This window comes from Cucurbita moschata, unplaced genomic scaffold (genome assembly GCF_002738365.1).
Source record: "Cucurbita moschata cultivar Rifu unplaced genomic scaffold, Cmos_1.0 Cmo_Scf00004, whole genome shotgun sequence".
In the NCBI taxonomy this organism is placed as follows: domain Eukaryota; kingdom Viridiplantae; phylum Streptophyta; class Magnoliopsida; order Cucurbitales; family Cucurbitaceae; genus Cucurbita; species Cucurbita moschata.
This window is the reverse complement of record NW_019268520.1, coordinates 3232379-3255011: the sequence shown is the minus strand read 5'-3', so window position 1 is coordinate 3255011 and position 22633 is coordinate 3232379. Positions and strand designations below refer to the sequence as shown.

Sequence of the window (22633 nt, the reverse complement as noted above, 5' to 3'; positions counted from 1 at the left end):
TGTCATTGAAAATGGGAAAAAAAAATTAAAATTAACTAATGTAATAGACATATATTTGATTTTTTTTATATAATAAAATCATTTTTTTATTTTAAAAAATTTAAATATTTGTGAAATAAATTTGTAATTTTGAAAGTTGGATTAAAATTTATCGTTTTCTTTTTACCCACTCTCCAAAAAAAAAAATTTAATTAATAAATTGTATTTTGACATTACATTTTTGTTCAATTCTTCTAAACTTTAATAGTAAATATTAATTATTGTATCAATTAAAACCTCGATTTAATAGAATCAATTTACTTATAAATATGTAGGGTTTGGATTAATACAATTATTAATTTATATTTTTAATTAATTAATCCAAAATTAAAATATATAAATTGATTTGTTGAATAATATTTAAAATAAGGTAAGAGTGATTTATTCATCAACGCACACAACTTCAAACCAATTTTGGTAACAATTCAAGAGAGTTCTAAAAACACAATTTCAAACATCAAATCTACGAATCAAACGTTAAGAAACAGTCTTAAACTAAAAACACTACAAATACTCAAACCAAAAGCTGAGATCCCATGATTGAGCTTCACAGAATTGGACCCACTCCTCTTCCCTATGAACTCGCCGGATTCCAGCGCCGTCGCCGGCGCCGGAGCAGCAGAAATGGGAGAAGAACGCCCATCGACCGGAGATGGGAAAAACGAAGACATATTTTGGGAAGCTCTGTGCGGCGGAACAGGTGGAGAAGCCGATATAGCAGAGACGGCTGCTGGAGATACGGCAAAAAAGGCAGCCAGAGACAAGGCAACGCAGAAGAATGCGGCGGCGGCGGTAGCCATTGATGTCGGAGAGAGCTTTTTAAGAAATGATTACAGGTGGTGGGTTGAAAGATTGATGGGAATTATGGGAAAAGGAAGGGATAAAGCAATCGAAGAGGAAGTTTTGGGAATTGGGTAACTGAACATCACGGGAACGACAGTGTTTGTTATCCACATGAAATTACGACGTCGTTTGGTATGACTGTAATTTTGTCGGGTTTCGGTCCTCGAAGTACAGAAAGATTCCAGCGATCTTAGATGGCTATTTTAATGGCGGACAGGTTCCAGTCCCATGTGACGGCACCGTTTTGTGACAACATGAAAAGGCTTTCTTTCTACTTTCTAGTAGCAATTTGGCTGTCTTTTTGCTTCCACTTAACAATAATGTCTGCAAATGATAACAAAAAGAACAACATTTTGGGATCAAGACATTGACACATTTCCCATCCGTTAGCTAGCTCCGATGTCGACCTGTTTTACCGAGACGATCGTGCCTAAAGATCAATGATAATGTCTGCAAATGATGATAAAAAGAATAACATTTTATGATCAAAACAACCACGCAAATAGATTTCCCATCCACCTTGAGCTGCGATGTTAACACGAGAAGATGTGCCTGAAGATCAATGATCATGTTAGCAAATGATGATAAGAACAACATTTTGGGATCAAAATAACCACGCAAGTAGATTTCCAACCCGTCTCTAGCTGTGACACCAACCTGTTTTCCCGAGACGATCGTGCCTAAAGATCAGTGATAATGTCTGCAAATGACGATAAAAAGAACATTTTATGATCAAAACAACCAAGCAAGTAGATTTCTCATCTGTCTCCAACTCCAACGCCAATCTATTCCCCGAGACGTGCCTGAAGATCAATGATAATGTCTGCAAATGACGATAAGAAGAACAACATTTTGGGATCAAACAACCACGCAAGTAGACTTCCCATCCACCTCGAGTTGCGATACCGACCTGTTTTCCCGAAACGATCGTGGCTAAAGATTAGTGATAATGTCTACAAATGATGATAAAAAGAACAACATTTTATGCATTTTATGATCAAAACAACCAAGCAAGTAGATTTCTCATCCACCTCGAGCTGTGATACCAACCTGCTTTCACGGGAAGATCGTGCCTGAAGATCAATAATAAAAATGGTACATATCAAAAGAATCTATCATAATTCTATGTGAGGTTGGGGTGGAATCTATCATAAATACTAGAGAAGTTTACAACAGGAATGCAGGAATATTGCCTGCTAGTGCCAAAAAAACATGAGGAAAAGGATGGAAAAATAAATGTTCAATCCAAAAATTATATAAATGGCAGATTTGGCCATTATGTAACAACAGATCCTCCTCCTACGGTGTTCGGTGTTCGGTGTTCGACTCGACCCGTAGGGGAATGGAATTTCTTGCTCTAGAGAAGCCTCAGGTGTGCGGTATCGTTCAGCGTTTTAATCTGCCAGCCCGATTTCAGTGAATGCTGTAGAACAGTCACAGATGAATCTTCAATGCAAAACTTATGCAGCATTACCAAGCTGCATTCTAGGAGGCCTGTGAGAAGACATTTAATAGGAATTGAATGTGTGAAGACGGCGATACAAGTCGTACACGAGGAAGAGTTTCTGATACGTAGATCATTAAGTGTACTTTGGTGAGTTGCATCGCGAGGGGAGAGCTCGTCATCAACTTCATGTTCTCCGGTGGTGGTCACAGTTTGCAGCCTGCTTTTGCCAGACTTTTTCCTCGTGATCCCGTGTCGTTGCCTTTGAGGCAAATCCCATTGCGAGGATGGAAGAGACTGGCTATCTCGATTGTGAATTGAGTTGGTTAGTTCGTGCGAGATTTGAAGTGTCTCGTTTGGATGGTGGGATACAACGTCTGACCTGAGCTTTTCAGGAAGTTCCAAGATGGTTCCGTTCAGAAAATGAACCATACGGAATTCAACCTGCCTTAGCGATTCTCCAGCTGGTGGCGAGAAGTCGGGCTGCATTCTATCGATGAAGCTCAATGTTTCAGGTGTATATATCTCGGACCGGAGGCAACGCTCCCAGTGTCCCTGACTCATCTCTGTAAGGGCATCTGAAGTTTGTATTTGTTCCTCCGTAAAATTTATTTCCTACAAGTTCATTGCATAGATGGCTTGCATAATTCAAGAAACAATGCAGAGAAAAGAATCAAAGACATAAGGGAGTCGCTTGTAGGCTGTATCAGCTACAGTTATCAATCGTTTCTAACATGCAGGCCATACTTTCAACCATTTTGATCCATCATCAACAAAACGAATCATCTATAACCCTCCCTAAGAACATCAAGTGTAACAGCCCAAGCTCACCACTAACAGATATTGTCTTATTTGAGCTTTTCTCTTTGGACTTCCCCTGTCTACTAGGGAGAGGTTTCCACACCCTTATAAGGAATGTTTCGTTCTCCTCTCCAACTGATGTGGGATCTAATAATCCACCCCCTTTGGGGCCAGCGTCTTCGCTGGCACACCATCTCTTATACCATTTGTAAGAGCCAAAGTCCACCGCTAGGAAATATTGTCCTATTTGGCCTTTACCTTTCGAGCTTCCCCTCAAAGTTTTTAAAGTGCGTCTACTAGGACGAGGTTTCCACGCCCTTATAAAAATGTTTTGTTACCCTCTCCAACCGACGTGGGATCTAATAATCCACCCCTTTTGGGACCCAGCGCCCTCACTGGCACACCATATGGTGTCTAGCTCTGATACCATTGGTAACAACCCAAACCCACCGCTAGCAAATATTGTCCTATTTGAGCTTTCCTCTTCGGACTTCCCCTGTCTACTAGTGTCTACTAGGGAGAGGTTTCCACACCCCTATAAGAAATGTTTCGTTCTCCTCTCCAACTAATGTGGGATCCAATAATCCACCCCCTTTGGGACCAATGTCTTCGTTAGCACACCATCCAGTGTCTTCGTTGGTACACCATCCAGTGTTTAGCTCTTATACCATTTGTAAGAGCCCAAGTCCACCACTAGCAGATATTGTCCTATTTGGCATTTCCCTTTCGAGCTTCCCCTCAAGGTTTTTAAAACGCGTCTACTAGGATGAGGTTTCCACACCCTTATAAAGAATGTTTCGTTCCCCTCTCCAACCCATGTGAGATCTAATAATCCACTCCCTTTGGGACCCAGCATCCTCGCTGGCACACCATCCAGTGTCTAGCTCTGATACCATTAGTAACAACCCAAACTCACCGCTACCAGATATTGTCCTATTTGAGCTTTCCCTTTCAGACTTCCCCTTAAGGTTTTTAAAAGCGTCTACTGGGGAGGTTTCCACATCGTCATAGGGAACATTCCACTCTCCAACCGATGTGGGATCTAACTCGAACGTAGTGCTATCCATTGCTAGCTTACCTAAACTATACAGTTATAATGGCACTGCATAGCCCCTTCCTTATTTAGTTTGTTTATGCTAAGAACTTCACAGATTCTAAATCGGCTTCATTGGTCCTTTGAACAAAGCGTTCCATAAAATTCAGACAAAGCATGAACAAGAGACTAACGAACCAAGTTACATTGATTCAATCACAAGTTCAAACAGAATTCAATGCCTCAGAGGACAAATGACAAACAGTTGATGGGCATAATGAGACGAGTAATTACCTGGCAAACCGAAATTGCCATGGATCGAGCCCGATCCAAGGGAGACGAAAACACGGCATTGAAACGAACCCCCTGTGATTTCAAGAACACCGCCAACGCTCTCGCCTGCCGCTTGCCTTTCGGCGTCAAAGCCGCCTCAGGGCACCGCCCGCCAACCAAGTCCGATCTCAAATTCAACTCACACTCCCCGTGGCTGATCAAAAAAACCTCCATAACCACCCGATCGTCGTCAATAGAACTCGACGAGAAGCTCCGCGTAAACATCGGCGGTGGAGGAAGCTGCGGCGGCGGCGCCAGGACATTATACGGATCCCAAACCTTGATCGCTGGCCCTAACCGAGGCGTACCGAGGGATGATAGCTGAGGAGACAACGGCGACGCCAATGCGTGACATGGTAGCATCTCCGGCTCCTGCTCAAGAACCTTCTTCACCAAATAGTTCTCCAATTCAGCCCTCACCGGCTCGACATTATCATCACCATCATCGCCGTCGTCGTCTTCCTCCTCTTCCTCCTCCTCCTCCTCCTCCTCCTCCTCCTCATCTTCCTCTCGTTCCTCCGCTACTTGAACGGATTCAGCCGATCCCATTTCAGCAAAATCAATGCGCAAATCTTCTCAATCTCAGCGATTTAATGCCCATGATTGAGCATTTCGAAACAAGAATTCTGCATAATACTTTAGATAGAAACGAATCGAGGGTTCTTTTTTTTTCTTTTTTCTTTTTTTTTTTTGCCTCGTTGGTGGGCAGATCTAGAGATAAAAAGAGAACAGATCTGATCGGAGATGGGCCGCGGGGTGTGGTTTGGGCAAAGGGCTTTTTCTCAATAGCACAAGAGATGGATTTGAATTAAATTGTTTCGGTTTTTGCATTCGTTGTTTCACATGATCCGTTTCGTACAAACAATTAAAAATTTTCACGTTTATTTGTTATACACAAAAGAGACCAAACATTTTTAAGCCTAGCCTCCGCCCAATCTCACATGCCCAAAATTCAACGAGGTTAAAACACTCCGTCGGCCTCTCCATGAAAGTCGATTATTTTACCTTATTCTAACCACTATACTATGGTCAAAAAAATATTTACAGTAGCTTGAAAATGTATTGATGCCGGAATTGTAACGGCTCAAACCCAACTCAAGCCCACTACTAGTAGATATTGTCATCTGTGAGCTTTCTCTTTCGGGCTTCTCTTCAAAACTTTAAAACACAACGTGGGATCTTACATGAATTCAACCCAAGTTTTCTGTCATGCATCACAAATCTCGTGCATGCTTTTTCTCTTTCTATGTATATGAGATTGACCTGGAGTTCGGTCGTGCTCTATTAGATCGGATCGGTGGGCTTGGTCTATGGTATGCTCTTAGGGCCTTTTAACATTTTATGTGAACAAGAGAAGAAGAAATTACACGTGGCAATTGGTAATATTTAATATTCACGTGGCATTCTTTGATGGGCTAAAGCCTTTTCTCATACAAGACTGGCCCAATGGGCCAAAAGAGAACACTAGGTATTGATGAGACAGATTATCAGACATTAAAATGAGCTTAATAATAATATTTGGGTATCAAACTTAAAATATATATTCAAACTTTTTAAATAATTTCAAAAATACCTTTCAACTTAAAAAAAAAAGATTATTATTACTTTTAAATTTTTTTTACAACTTCAAAAATATATTTAAATATTCTTATTGTCAATACTTCTAAAATTAATATTAATATTCTTAAAATTTTTAAAATTTTTAAAATTTTAAAATATTACTGCCTTTAAAATTAAAAAAATGAAGTAATTTTTCACGAGACGGTTTCCATTCATATATCAATGATAAGATTTGTTTTATTTATTTATTTATTTTTGTTAATATTAATGTTAAGGGTGTTAATATTACTTTAATTCATTAATATGTTTTATGAAACTTAATAATGTGATATCTAACGTCAGTTGGAAAGGGAAACGAATAATTTCTCATAAGCGTGTGAAAATCTCTTATTAACATAAGCTTTTTAAGTTTGTGAGTCAAATGACGATACGTAACAAATCAAAATGGATAATATTTACTACTAACACCTCATTTTTACCATTTATTTAAAATTTTAAAGATAGTAATAATATATATTTTTTAAGTTTAATGTTATATTTTAGACAAATAAATAAATTAATTAAATATCGATATATCTATATATATATATATATATATATATATATATATATATATATATATATATATTGAGGCAGAAATAATCATTAATATGCATTTAAGTCAATGGGGTATAAATAATAATTAAAAAGAAAAAGTGAGAAATAGGTGGTGTTTAGAAGATACAAAACATAAACAACTAATTAATTAATTAATTAATTAAACAAATCCCATGTAACAAGCTGGCAATCGACAATTAATTAAAATACACACAATATGTCCGAATATTGTCTTCTTTTTTCAATAAACTCGACCACCAACGTTGTCTTCTAGCGCTTCCCACCTAAATTTTATATATTTATTAATTTCTGTAGCTTTTTATTTTTTTTAATATCTGCATATATATTATTATTATTATTTATTAATGCAGCGTACAGCAGATATTCCAATGTCAATGGGTGAGGCCCTTCATATTGGGATCAGATTTAGATCTTATTTTATAGTATTTTTAAAAGTGTAAATAAATCATTTGACCCTATTAATTAATTATTATGTATTTAAATTCAATTAAATCCATATTATTTTAAACTATAAATATAATAACCAAATTATAATTGGAGTCCAAACTATACCGATATGAAATTAAAATATTATAATTAAATAAATAACCCATGATTTTATTTTAAAAAATAAAATAAAATAATTATGGAAAAGGGAATGGGGCATTGAAAAGTGACCAATCATGTAAAAAGAAAAAAAAATAGGGCTTTATGAGTAAATATTAAAAGAATTGGGGGACCATGAATAAGAGAAAAAGAGAATTTTTAATTAATTATTTTGTATAGTAAGGGCAAGTTGTTGAATGACCAGTCCCCATACAAAAGGAATAACCCTTCTACATGTAATAGACTACACTCCCGACTAATATTTGAATTTTAAAATAAGTTTCAATTTTGAAAATTTTTATTTATTTGCTATAATTTTAAATTTTATTATAAAAATATATTTTTTCAGATATTTTTTAATTAAAATAAAGAATATAAATTGATGTAATAGCTAATTTATAAAAATTAAAAGTTATATGTGATATTTTTATTATTATATTAAAAAATAAGTTAGTTGTTACCATTTATTTTATTTTAAAATATTTATTGTCGTAAAAAAATAAAATTAATGGGAAAAATTTAGAGTATGAAAATTAACCTACAAGAAAAATATTTAAAAAATATTATATTTACTCCTACAATTTTTTGGCATTAAAAATATTATATTTACAAAATTTAGATTATAAAATTCTGTCCCCCGTGGAAACATTTATGGCACATTTTTTTGTCCATGTATTTAATCTTTTGCTTGAAAAATATTTATTCTATTATATTTTAAGTTTTTTTTAGTGTTGTGTTTATTTTTTATTTTTTTCTTTTAATGGTATGTTATTATTCATTTGGGCATAAAATTTGGATAAACTAATAATTCCATTTGATATATATATATATATATAACTATACGTATACGTGGGAAACACTAGCACACTTTATTAAGACCAATCGATAAGAGATTTACAAAAAATATAAACTACTACTTTGTGTTGCTTCGTATTTCTTGGGATGATGAACGTGGAGGGGTATATTAGTCAATCTATTCCTAAAATTTCTCAAACGTTTTTTCTAACCTACCTAATTCCTTTCCTAAATTTATCCCTAAAATTTATAAATCATTTTCGTAAATTTATATATAAAATTCCAAATCATAAATATAATTATTCATACAATGGTTGTGCTTAACCCTATTGGATTAGTGATGATATTTTAACTATATATATCAAGATCGAGATCAGCCTAAACTTATTCAAATATCTAAAAAAGTCGGATTAAAAGCAAGAAACATCGACTTGTCTTTGATTAAGCACTGTTGCACTAGCATATTAATAATAGTCGATTTTTCAGTTTGTTCAGAATCTATCTATCGCAACTACTTACTAGTGCTCGAAGAGAGAGAGAGAGATGACTCTTTCATATATGTCGACTCTTAGAATGAAAAGTAGATCATTTATTTTTTGCAGAAATAGTTCCCGCCTTTGTTGCACTAGAATAAATCCACTTAATGAACAGGCAAGACGTGGAGATGATTGATTCAAATAAAATATTTTCAAATGTTATAATAAAAATAAAATGAATAGATAAATAAATAACTCACTTATATATATATATATATAAAAAAGAATAATTAAGCTTTCCCTTTACAATTGTTTAACTAATTAGCTGAATCAATCATTTATTGTAAAATTAATTAAAATTATGTTAAAAGGCAAATGGTCGGTTGGAAAAAAAAAGTAAAAAAATAATAATAACAATAATAATAAATTAAGATGCATGCGTAGCGAATCCACAATTTATATATTGAACTGTAAATTAATTAATTAAAAGTATGTATTAAATACGAGCATGATAATATTTATTGTGGAACATAACTTCAACTGTGGTACAGCTGGATTTTATCTGTAACTTCATGAATCATGTCCAACCTCCTTTTTCATATTATTATTAATTATTATATGTTTATAATAGTAGCTTGATCACCTTTTTGTCTCCCAACATATATCTAATTATTAACACGCGCTTCATTTTATTACATTATATTAATTTTATATAATCCACCACCATTTTTTTGCCACGTATTTTTTAAATTTTAAATATTTTTATATCAAAACATAACTTTTTTAAATTATGATAATTGTTTTATTTATTTATTAAATTATGCCAAGATTAAATAAAAAAACTATTTATTTTATGCTCTTCGAAAAAAATAAAAATGGCTACAAAAATATGAGAGAGAAAGAGGAGAGAGAGAGAGGCATTCCGAAAGTTGACAAAAGAATTGCATTATTTTATGGATCAAAAATGTTATAAATGTGATTTTCTCCTCAATTTCAGGCAGGATTTGGCAGCACATAATTTTGTACGTACACATACTTTATAATTAAATATATATTTTGTCTTTATTATAAAACTTTAAGCACTTTCTTAAAAAAAAACCCCAACATTTTCTGAATTTACAGTACAGTTCTTTTTTAATTTCATGTTTCCCCCTAAAAATAGGGATTTTCAGTTCTGACCCATTTGTATTAATAAATTAACTCGGTATCCAGCATCAAATCTTATAATAAAATTAATTTAAATTATAAATATTATAAATTAATAAATTTAGACAACAAGTTACTTAAAATAAAATTATTATTGTACAACAACTTCACCAAAATAATAAAAAAAATTATTATGTAGATAATTTTTTTTTAAATGAGTAATACAAACAGGGAAAGACAAGCTAATAAAAAAAAAACGGTTCAAATTTTACGAAAAATAGTTACGTTTTTTATTATCGTGTTTTTTTTTTTTTTAATTTATATGCAATTAAAAAAAAATTATATCCGAGTAAAAAGTTATACATTAATGTTCTTAAAATATATTTAAATTAATACTTTTTTTTTTCTTTTGTCCGTATCCACACAAGATGCTTATAGGGAATGTTTTGTTATTCTCCCCAACCAACGTGGGACATCACAATCCACCCTCCTTCATAGCCTAGTGTTCTCACTTGCACTCGTTTCTTTCTTTAATCGATGTGGGATCCCTGCCAAATCCACATTCCTTCTAGGCTAGCATCTTTATTCGCACATAGCCTTCTCGATCCACCCTCCTTTAGGGCCTAGCGTTCTCGCTGACATTCGTTCCTTTCTTCAATTGATGGGTCGGCACACGGCTTCCTCGCTGACATATAGTTTAGTGTCTATCTTTGATATCATTTTTAACGGATTAGGCCCATCGGTAGCATATATTGTTGGCACTCGTTCCTTTCTCTAATTGATGTGGGACCCTGGCCAAATCCACCCCCTTCCGGACCAACGTCCTTACTAGCACACAACCTCCTCACTAACACATAGTCCGGTGTCTGGCTCTAATACCATTTGTAACAACATAGACCCACCAATAACAGATATTATCTTATTTAGACTTTCCCTTTTATGCTTCTCCTCAAACTTTAAAACGCGTCCGTTACAGAGAGCAACTTAAAAGTTTATAACTAATTATTAAATTTTTAATTTTAAAAATTTTTAAATCTTATATAGACTATTTTTGACACGGACTTAAAAAAATTATGAAATTAAGCATATAATTTAACGAAATATAATATTTTAAAAAAATAATAAATATTTAAGTAGTAACTGTTCATTAAATAGGACAGGTCAGATGCTCGTCTACAACCCCATGTTCCCTTCACTTCAACATCAATCCGCCTCTCTTTTTTCTCTCTCTCTTTCTGATCTGTGATTGCATGAAAATGCGTGTCGATTACAACTGCAGCAGAAATGTTCCTTTTCTTCTCCCATAAATTCTCCAATTTTTCTCTCTAATTTCTCCGATCACTTTCGCTTTAACTTAACTCCACAGTACCAGATCCAACCTCCGCCGTCGCGAATTTCCGGCCGTCCGGTCGCCGTCGCCATGCTCCGATCCTTCGCCAGGTAAGTTCTAGTTTCTATTAGGCGATTCCTTTGTTTTCTCTTATTGTGTTGAAAGCGATCGCCGCCGTTGATCTTCGACGCCGCGTTTTGTAGAGAGATTGAGATTATCGGCAATGATCTTCTCAGAGGCGGTTTTAGGGCGTTTTCTTCACTTACCAGTCGTAGAAGGTAATAAATAATTCGATTAATTTTCACCGATTTTGTTTTTTTATTTTTTATTTTTAATCTTTTCCGTTTTGGCTTTGCTGAATTCTGTTAAGAACATGAATAATTCATGGAGGTTGTTCATCTCTTTTGCATTTCCGGTTTGGATTAATTTGATTTTCTTTGTTTTTAAAAATAATTCGAAAAGAAGATTCTGATGGATTTACTTTACTTTCGTGACTCCTTGGGATTCGCTTAATCGTTTTTTAATAAATTTTTTTTTGTTAAAATATCATTTTAAATGTATGTATTCATATTTTCATTAAAAATAAATAAATTATGTGGTTTCTTTTTTCAAAATTTATGAAGAGGACGCTGTTAAGAAGTATTTTATAGGGTCCTTTTTAAAAATAAATATATAAATTAAAATGGTATTTTAACATAAATTATTTTATAGATCTTTGTTTTTTAATCTTTTTTTTTTAGTTTCTCGACTTTTTTTTAGGTTGAATTTTGAGATAAGTTTCGATTTTAAAGAGTTTTATTGTTATAATTTGTTTAAAAAATATTTTTGAGTTTTAAAATTATTTAAAATATTATAAATTATAAAATTTGATAATAAAAAATAATTCATAGAAACTAGATCACATGATTGATATTATTATTTACTATTGTTTAGTAAATTAAGATTGTTTTACGGTTATAATAATTTACCTTATGATTTTTTAAATATTATATATTTATGTGAATGATATTATACATGATGTCATAGGTCATGCTTAATTGTTGCATCAATGTTCACATGATTTTAACGAAAAAAATAACTTAAAAGAACTTTTAAAATCTAAATATATAATTGAAAATATTTTGTATAATTTATTTTTTTATATTAAATATTACTATTACTATACATATTGAAATTACAATTTATAAAGTCGAGACCAAGGGAATAATGCCTCCAAACACATTTTTTTAAAATTATTTTTCTTAGAAGAATAAATTTTAATAAATAATATCTAAATAGTATTTGACCTATCACTTTTAATGATTTGACTCATTTTTTCCCCGAAAATAGATTAAAAAAAACATTGAGAAAATATGTCATCAACTTTATGCCTTATTTGGGTAACATTTTTAACTCATCTTTCTTCTTTTTGTCTACACAATTATAGTCCGGTGACATGCACATGTTAGATAAAAAAAATATTTTAAAGTAACATAAGAAAAAATAATTACAAATCATTAATAAACCGTCTAATTGATTAATCACGAAAGTTTAAAATTTAAATTGAATTTATAAAATTTATCGTGCTTAAATAGTTTTGTTTTGTGACGACAATTATTTATAAATAATTGAGACGATAATTTTGTAGGAATGTTTTTATTAATACGAATAAAAATAAATATGAAATATGAAAATTTAAGGAATTGTGCCCTCACCCCCTTCGCTTTCTGCAGCTGTCATTTCTGTCACAATTCCTTTTCGGCAAAATGTAATAATATTTAATTATAGGCCCGAAAATGACAGCATGAAAATGAGTCCTGCTCCTAAATTCTTTACCACATTTTTCTATTAATAATTTATATTAAAAGTGAGTTTAAATTTATTTCTAGATATATTTGGAATTAAAGAAAATTAAAAAAAAAATCGTTATTAATGGGCCTTAATTATGCCCTTTTTGTTTTTCGAATCAGGCTGGACGGCAAGGTGGCTTTGATCACAGGGGCAGCAAATGGGCTGGGCCGGGCCACAGCCCAAGAGTTCGTCGATCATGGGGCCCATGTATTCATCGCCGACATCGACACCACACTGGGCTCACAAGTAGCCGAGCAACTGGGCCCCACCGCCAAATTCGTACAATGCGACGTGGCAGTGGAGTCGGAAGTTGCCGCCGCTGTGAACTTCGCGGTGGTCCACCACGGGAAGCTAGATATTATGTACAACAATGCTGGAATCACCGGACCGGCGGTGCCGCCGAGCATAGCAGAGCTGGACCTGGCCGAGTTCGATCGAGTAATGAGAGTCAACGTACGTGCTGTCGTGGCTGGTATAAAGCACGCGGCTCGAGTCATGGTCCCAACTGGGTCCGGGTCCATCCTGTGTACCTCGAGTATAAGTGGGCTCATGGGTGGGTTGGGCCCACATCCCTATTCTATATCTAAACACGCCATTCCGGGGATAGTGAGGGCGGTGGCGACGGAGCTCTGCCGGAGTGGAGTGAGGGTGAACTGCATATCGCCGGCGCCGGTGGCGACGGCGATGGCGGTGAGTGGGATAGGGGAAGTTTACAAAGGGGTTAGTAGGGAAGAGATTGTTGGAATAATCAATGGGCTTGGGGTTCTTAAGGGCGCAAAATGCGAGGAGGGTGACGTGGCGAAAGCGGCTCTGTATTTGGCGTCTGATGATGCCAAATACATCACCGGTCATAACCTTGTCGTCGACGGCGGTTTTACTTGTTTCAAAAACCTCGAGTTCCCTTCCCTCCACTAGTCTACTGCCACGTGTGTAGATAAGAAAAAAACAAATTTAGCCCCCCTTGTGTTTGTTTTTTAGTTCTCCCAAGTCTAAAATGTTTTAAATTCTGCTTTTGAATTTTGAATTGTTATTTGTTCATAATTTTATTGTTCAAATAATGAGCGAATTTGGCAACATTGATTTTTTTTGTTATATAATTTAATTTTAAGTGAGTTAATCCAATAAATTAACCCTATTCCGACCTAACCTAGATCTAACGTCGATTCAATTAGTCAAGCTCAAGAATAACACACGTGTAGAGGAGAAGATGTATACTAGTGTATACATATGTCGAATCTGAATCTTAGACATGAAACAAATGGTATCTGAGCGGTACCTCTATCAGTAAGATGCAGCTTGAAAATCGGATGATAAAAGTCCCACATCGACTAATTTAGGGAATGATCATGAGTTTATACTCAAAAGATACTCCTTTCATTGGAATGAGGCCTTTTGTGGAAACACAAAGCAAAGCAATGAGAGCTTATGCTCAAAGTGGACAATATCATATCATTATGGAGAGTCATGTTCATCTAATAGTGGACATGTGAACTACATACATCTTTTTGTTCGATAGCTCAGTCATAGAAACTCTAAAATTAAACATGTTTTTTCTAGCAATTTTATGTGACCATATCGTGCGGGATGCAGGAAAATAACGAAGTACGCATATTGCAAACTCAAATCTGAATCTTGGGTATGAGACGTTACATAAAGAATCAACTATAAGTTTAACTATATTGAATCTTGAGCACGGAGCGTTATATAAAAACTCGACTCTATCGATCGAATTGAGAGCTAAACAAGAACTAATATAGGAAGAATTTAGGTCGGAATTGAATTTAAGGTATAGTTTTAAGGAGGGAGAGAGGGACAAAAAATGAGAGTGGGCACATGGAGAGGATTATCCAGCTTGCATTACAGTGACTGCATGTCTGGTGAAGTTGCATGTTGGCCACGTGTGCCCTGCGTTATCCATACTATCCACATTCTCTCTCAAACCCCAACTTTCCTTTCCATGTGATGGAGATTCACTCCCATTCTCCTCCACTTTTTGTTCTCTTTATTATAATTCAAACATATATCATATATTAATTAGTTCAAAATATGAAAAAAAAAAATTTATTATGATTTTTATACATTAATAAATTTTATATTTTGATTTCACCACGATCTAAATAGTCACTATAATTATTGGTGTGACCGTTCAATACCTAACAAAAAAAAAAAAAAATCATAATCTCGATATCCAGCTACGTCTAGTTAACAGAGAAAATCACAATCTCTGTTTCCAGACCTGTTTAGTTAACAGGGAAGAGTCATAATCTCTGTCCCAATCCCGTTTAGTTAACCGGGAAAAATCTATTTCCACTCATTTCTTTATTTTCAGTATAAACAGAGATTTTCTTTTACGAAGGAAAAAATCGTACCTGTTGTAATGGCAATACATCGTAATCTATATCCTACTCTGTTGACTTTAAGGAAAGAGAAAAAAAAAAGTGAATATTATTAGAGGTAGACAATAAAGGAGGAGAAATCAACCATGAACAAAGAAGAAGACTATGCCTTCGGCCCGAAAATAAAGTTGGAAGTTAAAAGAAAACACTTTTGGTCTTCGAATTTTCATAGAATTGACAATTTAGTCGCTGAATATTCGTTTTTAACGGTTTAATCTTTGTGCTTTACAATTTGTAACGATTCAGCTTGGATTGTGAAAATATTATGAAAATTTAAATAAAATTCTTACCTATTTAGACCGATAAATTAACTGAGAATCATAATATTTATATTACTTAGGTTCGAGGCTAAATTATTATAAAGTTGAGAATATAAAAATTAAATCATCATTAAAAAAAATTATATTCTTATTTATTTATTTATTTATTTTTTTGTTTATTTTGACCTTAAAAATAAAAATAAATAAACAAAGTAATAATTTTTTTTTAATAATTAAGTTAATTTGAAATTAGAAAAATGGCGGTGAATTTTGGAGAAGGGAAGAGAATCACGAGAAACTTGGGGTTTGTTCTATAAAATTTATTCCAAAATTTGCCTCTCATCTCCTCCATTATTAATTTACTTTTCCAATTTGTAATTAATGTGGCGTGGTTCCAATGGCAATACAAAATTAATATTTTTTTTAATTATATATATATATATATATAACTTCCCGTACCAATAGTTATATACTGTGAGCGGTTGTTGTTACTCTCTTGGTTGCATATATTAACCTCTTTCAAAATCTCTCTTTCGAAAATCTCTTTCTGTCCTCATTTTCTAAAACCTTCTTCTTAAACCGAGTCCAGTAGCTTGAGCATACGTCGCTTAGCCGTAGGCGACGTAAGAACGAATTGACTTAGCCCACTTATTATCGAAAAGTGAGTGCACACAATTACAAATCCGCTGCTATCAAAAGTGTGATTGTGACAAGTGGAATCAATATATATATAATATGTATATATATATATATATATATGGTTAATATTTTAATGTATTTGAAGTTATTAAACAATCTGATAAATTTCTAAATTTTTAAATTTTGAAAAATCATATATAATTTAAGAGCGGGTTAAACAATAAAATTGTAAATTTATAAATTTAAATGATTTTATCATCAAATTAATTTTTAAAAAAAAATTATGTTTGTATAGAAAAGTTAGATTAAATTTATAAATAAATCTATATTTTACTAATATTTATAAGTTTTTCTATATTTTATTCATTCTTTTTTTTAAAGATAATTTTGGATGCTATCTTTATTTATACGAGATATTTAGACGAAAACGATGACATTAAATTCCGGTAAGTTTAAAATAAATTCAAAATTAATATTAACATTGCTTTTATAACATTAAATTACAAATTTAAGAAATAGATATTTTAAAATTAACTTATTGAAAAAAATTATTCATGCTAATATGTCCAAATTGGTAAAGAAAAATATCATATTCATACGAAAGATAAAAACAACGGAACGGTTGTCTTAAATTGTCGTTTTCATCTTTTTGATGATTAAATTAAGAAAAACGCGTAGAACGGTTACAGATACATGTATATGAAAAACAGGAAAACGATTATATCGCGCGACGATTTAAATCACACAAACTTTGTGTTCAAAGAGCGTTTTTCTTCATATAAGACATAACTGACAATTAAGCATCACGTTTTCGACTTTTTAAAAATAGATATATTTTTTAAAAAATACTAATCCAATTAAAAAAAAAAAATCATTTTCACTTCTTCAAATAACCATATGAATTGCATTAATAACAAATCTAGATAATGTTGATTTTTTTCCTTAAAGACGTAAATAGATCAACTTATACATAAATTAAGCTATATACGTCAACAAAATTTAATCTTTTATGGTATATATTTTCGATTAAGAGGTCAAAAGTTTGAATCTCCAGCTTCACATCATATCCTAGTTGAGATATTTGATCAGGTAGCTAGCTGAGTAGTCTGGTGAGGAAGATATTGTCTGCTTTGACCCGAGTCTATTAGGGAGAAGTTTCCACACAAATTTAAGAAATGCTCTGTTTTTTCTCTCGAACTGACGTGGGAACTCACAATCCACCCCAATTGGGGTCAAGCATTCTCGTTGGTACACCACCCCTGTTTGGCTCTTATACAATTTGTAACATCAAAAGCCACTGCAAGTAGATATTGTCGCTTTGGTCAGTTACGTGTGCTTCGATACTTCAGTTAGTGTATAGATCGAAGAACTGTCGAGTTGAGCTACTTGAGATCAGTTTCTCTTTAGCTTGTCAAGCAGGGATGAACGTCGACTTCAGTGGTCCAACAAAGCCGAGTGGAAGGGCGTTGCTGAACGGTTATATGTTACTTCGAGGACGACAGTATAATCTTCTCTGAGAGCTCACATCGACCGAAATGCTCGACACACCGCAATGTGGATCGGGATGGTTTGCCATTTTGTGTTGAATTTTGATTGTGAAGAGGAAAATTGGGAGAGAGAGAGAACCACACATTGGCGGTCTACTCTTTTTGCGCTAAAACGTAACAATCAAAGTTTTAGAATATATTTGTGTTCATTTCGTCTCCATCTCTCACACTCAAAAGCCTTTTCCCTTCCTTCACCATTTTCTCTCCTCTCCTCTGCTCTGCAACTCTCTCCGCCCAAATGCTACCGAAATCCACCGGAATCCTTTGGCTTGACGGCGACCATCACGACGGCGCTTCTTGGAACAGAACCAACAACCACAACAACGATGACATCGCTGTTGCTGGCTCCGCTTCCTCCTTCAAATCCATGCTCCAATCCGACTGGTACATGAACTCTACTACTCCTCTGAATCCTTCGAACCAAGATTTTCATTCCCTCTCTTCACACCCCGATGTTCGAGACCTTCCTTTCAACTCCAATCCGCCGGATAACTTGCTCTTACGCCCCATAGATTCTTCCTCTGCCTGTTCTGCATCACAGGCTTTTGCTCTTGATCCTTCCCATTCCCAATCCATGTTGCCTCCTCAGAAATCCTGTTTCCCTTCTCTTTATAACGTTGCTTGTAGCAGTAATTTTGAAAACGGCTTCGATTTGGGCGGTGAGAATGGCCTGCTTGGTTCTTACCAGGGGAACCAAGTTTCGAATTCCTCAGGTATGATGGGATTCAACGGCATTTCGTCTCTTCCTCAAATCGGTAATCAGGAACTAAGCTTAAACAACGCGGAATTTCCGGTCGCTGATAACCCTCCGGCATTCGGCGCTGGATTTAATCCGACGGATGCCTTCGAGAGCTTCGATGGTTGCGGGAATGCTCTGTTTCAGAATAGGTCAAAGGCTTTGAGACCTCCTGAATCGTTCCCTCAGGTCGGCGGCACACAGCCGACGCTGTTCCAGAAGCGGGCGGCGCATCGAGTTGGCTCTTCCGGAGTTGATAAACTAGAGAATTTGGAGGTTTCGGGTTCTAAATTTGGAGACGGCTCAATGTGGATGCCGAATATGGAGAGGCTGATGAAGAACAGCGACGAAGACATTGAGGACGACAGCCTGGATATTTCTCGCTTGAATTACGATTCCGATGAAGCCAATGAGTATAATAAGCTAGAGGACAATGTTAATGCTAAAAACTCCGGAAGCAATTCCAATGCCAACACCACTGTAACTGACGGAAACCAGAAGGGGAAGAGGAAGGGGATGCCGGCGAAAAATCTCATGGCGGAGCGACGGCGGAGAAAGAAGCTGAATGATAGACTCTACATGCTTAGGTCCGTCGTACCCAAAATCAGCAAGGTACGGATTCTGGCTTTTGCTATCGATTTCAAGATAGAATAAATGTTCTTAGTTTTTTATGGCTCTGAATCATTTGGATTTCTGGCATAATTGCATCGAATTTGTAACCGTTAAGTGTAACAGATGGATAGAGCTTCAATCCTTGGAGATGCCATTGATTACCTGAAGGAGCTTCTTCAAAAGATAAATGAACTCCATAATGAACTTGAGTCGACTCCTCCTCCTCCTCCTCCTCCTGGTTCTTCGTTGCAGCCTCCTGCAAGCTTTCACCCTTTGACGCCGACGCTGCCGATACCGATGCTGCCGAATCTTCCCTGTCGTGTCAAAGAAGAGCTGTGTCCAAGCTCCATGTCAAGCCCCAAAGCTCAGCCTGCCAGGGTAACTATCCAATTTCCCCCTTTGCTTCTTATAGCTTTGGTGGTATTTTTGTGCTTTGTATCTATATGCATCTAGAGCTAATAAATTGGTTCTGAAGAGGTAAGGGCATTGCAGTTCTTTCTTATATTAGTGATTTAAATGATTGCTTAGTAATTTTAAGCTTGCTTGAATGTCGAAGCTACCATTGCATGAACTAAATTCTCCTTGATCGAATGGGTTAGTTCTGAAGCTTAATTTTAGTCAAATGAATCAATAGGACGTCCCCCAAACAATGAGATCCAATGTAGATACTTGTGTGGGACGTTGTAACAGCCCAAGTCCACTGGGTTGTGAGATCCCACGTCGGTGGGAGAGGGGAACGAAACATTCTTTTATAAGGGTGTGGAAACCTCTCCCTAGAAGACATGTTTTAAAACCTTGAGGGGAAGCCCGAAAGGGAATGCCCCAAAGAGGACGATATTTGCTAGTGATGGGCTTGAGCGGTTACACGTGCTACATGTGTACAAGGTTACTCTGAAGAGTCCTACCAAACACACTTTCAATGGTGTACTGTCTGTAGTTTCTTAAACTAGCTGTATCATGTGAGTGTCAGTCTCTTTCAGCTTCAGAAAATATGATCAACTGTAGGAGATGAATCCCTTTTGTTTGGGCTTCAGTCCTTTTCATCTTACTTCTGTCTAAGGAAGTCAGATCAACAGGATACCGATGAATATGAAACTTAACCATGATTTACATTCATTTTCTGCAACTATTCTTATGAACCTGGTTTCCTTTTCGAACATTTATCGGATTTATATGCATTTTCTTATGAAGTTCTGCTTCAAATCATGATCGGTATCGGCATCGGTATCGTTCATATATAACAGGTTGAAGTCCGAGCCAGAGAAGGCAGAGCTGTCAATATTCACATGTTTTGTTCTCGCAAGCCAGGTCTCTTGCTATCCACCATGAAGGCTCTGGACAACCTTGGCTTGGACATCCAACAAGCTGTGATAAGCTGTTTTAATGGATTTGCTTTAGACGTGTTTCGCGCCGAGGTTCGTTCTGTTATCCTTTTTCCTTTTTTCGTCTCGCCCCATTGAATTCCTCAATCTGGTATGGTTTGATATATATATGCATATCTGCTCATGGAACTCGCCATTTCTGTCGCTTTGGTTCGAATTCTTCCATGTTCGTATTATATATATCCGAAAGATTCACCGTTTTTTTGACTCGTTTCAGCAATCCAAGGAAGGCGAGGAGGTCTCACCGGAGCAAATTAAAGCAGTGCTGTTGGATTCAGCTGGTTTACATGGTGTTGTTTAAGTGAAGCTGTTCTGAAATGCAGCCATTGCAGTGATGTTTTTATGCTTCTACAAGTTCTGTAAATGCAACCACAGTTAGCTCCGTCTTATTCATGAAGGCGGGTGCGTTCCCATCATCCACAGCTACTATATTTTATTTTGCTTTTAGAACACACTGCAAGATCAACCAACCTCATTTGGTTGAGTTCTTTTGGAATATGATTTTCTTCTGAACGTAGTTTCCTCCTTATCTTTCTCCCATTTGAAAATTTTCACTGCTCTAACATCTCCATGATGAACTCAACAGCCTTCCTCCAATAATTTTGTGCTTTTTAGATGTATGAGAGAAACCTAAACATAATTCAATTTTAAGAAACATATATACGATTTAGTTAGGAGTGTATATAGGTTGAGTCCGGTCGAAAAACTCTTTTGGGTCAACTCGTAATTTTGAGCCGGTGACTTGAGTAATTCAAATAGAGTTCATAGTCCAACACTATTTAACTTGTTGAGAAAAAATCTTACTTATCTACCATACATGTTTTACTAAGGACTAAAATTTCACAGAGATCAAATATTAAACATTTATGAGTCATAGTGAATGATTGACCTCGGTTACAAACCGTTAAATATTTTTATTATTTTTAAAAGTAGAGTAGGATTGAATTGGGTCGTTGGTTGCGTTAACACTATAAAAATTTGTCAATCAAAATTTTTAAATTTTTCGAAAAATTCAATCTAACTCAAATAAAGAAAAAATCTAATTCAGCCCGATCATCTATTAAAAAATGGGGTAACATTTAAGTTTTTAGAATTGTGAAAACGAGATGGCCTAACTAAGAGCTATTAAAACACACTCCAAACAACAACAACAACAACCTCTGCCTTGTGTAGCTTATAGATAGAAATCTCTCTCCACTTCCTCTCCTATTCCCCATACGGGACGGGTCTCCACAGAATCTCAATCCTACGAATTAAATGAATACCTCTATCGATATATGAGTGATTTACGAAAGAGAAGCTGATAAGAAAAAATGACTTGTAAGATAAGCAACATTATAATCGACCACCTACGTGTCGTAGGTGACCGAGGCGATTGCTTTGTGTTCCAAGCGACCCGAGAAGAGAGAGCCATACGAGATTAAGAAGGGGAATTGAAAATGGAAGTGATGGTGTTTAGTAAGCTTGAGATTTAAGAGAATAAGCAAGTGCCTGATTATCCATTTATATAGAACAGTGTAAGATACATTGGAGCCTGTTCCTCTGGATAAGATTCCTTTGCTTCCTCTTCCTTTGATATTTTATTCATTTAGAGAAAGTTCTCATCTTGGAGATATTTCTGAATCTCCAAAGATATTTTTGCTCTCTACATACACTGCCAAATTTGGCAGTGTCCCACCGAAAACAACTTAAGGGTATAGGTTAATTTGGATTAGATGGAAGATCGGTCCTACTAAGATTAGGTTCTGTCGCTCGTAGAAGGCAATAGATCTCTATTATTCAATATATATATAGTCGTTCACTTATGCAATATGAATCATTAGACGATGTGTCGTGATTAATCATAAGTAGCTAAGTCAGTGAATGAACATTTCATGGCTCAGAGTCTTTGCAAATAATAATGATTCACTGAGATTGAAATGGAAGCCTTGCAACTTATTTTCAAACAAAATTAAGGTAGAGCTATGGTTTGATAAACCTGGGCCGGAATATGTTTGGGCTAGGCCCAACAATGAACTTATTTTCAACATGGGCCAAAAATACTTTTGAGCTAGGCCCAATAATGAACTTATTTTCAACCTGGGCCGAAATACTTTTGGGCTAGGCCCAACACATGGTTTGTTGCTCTAATTGTAAAGAGGGTTGATGGAAACAAACGTTGTGGGTGGTCGCTATTAACTATGGTAAAATTTGGTCGGTTAATTATTTTATTTTATTTTTTATAAATT

At 35.1% G+C, this 22633-nt stretch overlaps 4 protein-coding genes across 4 annotated transcripts; 2 read left to right on the top strand and 2 right to left on the bottom strand.

Moving 5' to 3' along the window:
- Positions 1–398: 398 nt before the first annotated feature.
- On the bottom strand, positions 399–1259 carry LOC111441775. Its single transcript, XM_023078872.1, has one exon. The coding sequence runs from the start codon at positions 837–839 to the stop codon at positions 510–512; it is 330 nt and encodes a 109-aa protein (XP_022934640.1). The 5' UTR covers positions 840–1259; the 3' UTR covers positions 399–509.
- A 589-nt stretch (positions 1260–1848) lies between these two features.
- Positions 1849–5262, bottom strand: LOC111441774. The gene is made up of 2 exons (XM_023078871.1): positions 4455–5262; positions 1849–2941 (listed from the first exon to the last, which is right to left on the bottom strand). The coding sequence occupies exons 1-2, from the start codon at positions 5040–5042 to the stop codon at positions 2240–2242; spliced, it is 1290 nt and encodes a 429-aa protein (XP_022934639.1). The 5' UTR covers positions 5043–5262; the 3' UTR covers positions 1849–2239.
- A 5585-nt stretch (positions 5263–10847) lies between these two features.
- LOC111442080 (short-chain dehydrogenase reductase 2a-like) lies at positions 10848–13903 on the top strand. The gene is made up of 3 exons (XM_023079345.1): positions 10848–11113; positions 11207–11281; positions 12953–13903. The coding sequence occupies exons 1-3, from the start codon at positions 11094–11096 to the stop codon at positions 13746–13748; spliced, it is 891 nt and encodes a 296-aa protein (XP_022935113.1). The 5' UTR covers positions 10848–11093; the 3' UTR covers positions 13749–13903.
- A 3927-nt stretch (positions 13904–17830) lies between these two features.
- On the top strand, positions 17831–20956 carry LOC111441385 (transcription factor ICE1-like). Its single transcript, XM_023078346.1, has 4 exons — positions 17831–19023; positions 19147–19401; positions 20268–20438; positions 20623–20956. The coding sequence occupies exons 1-4, from the start codon at positions 17914–17916 to the stop codon at positions 20704–20706; spliced, it is 1620 nt and encodes a 539-aa protein (XP_022934114.1). The 5' UTR covers positions 17831–17913; the 3' UTR covers positions 20707–20956.
- Positions 20957–22633: the final 1677 nt, after the last annotated feature.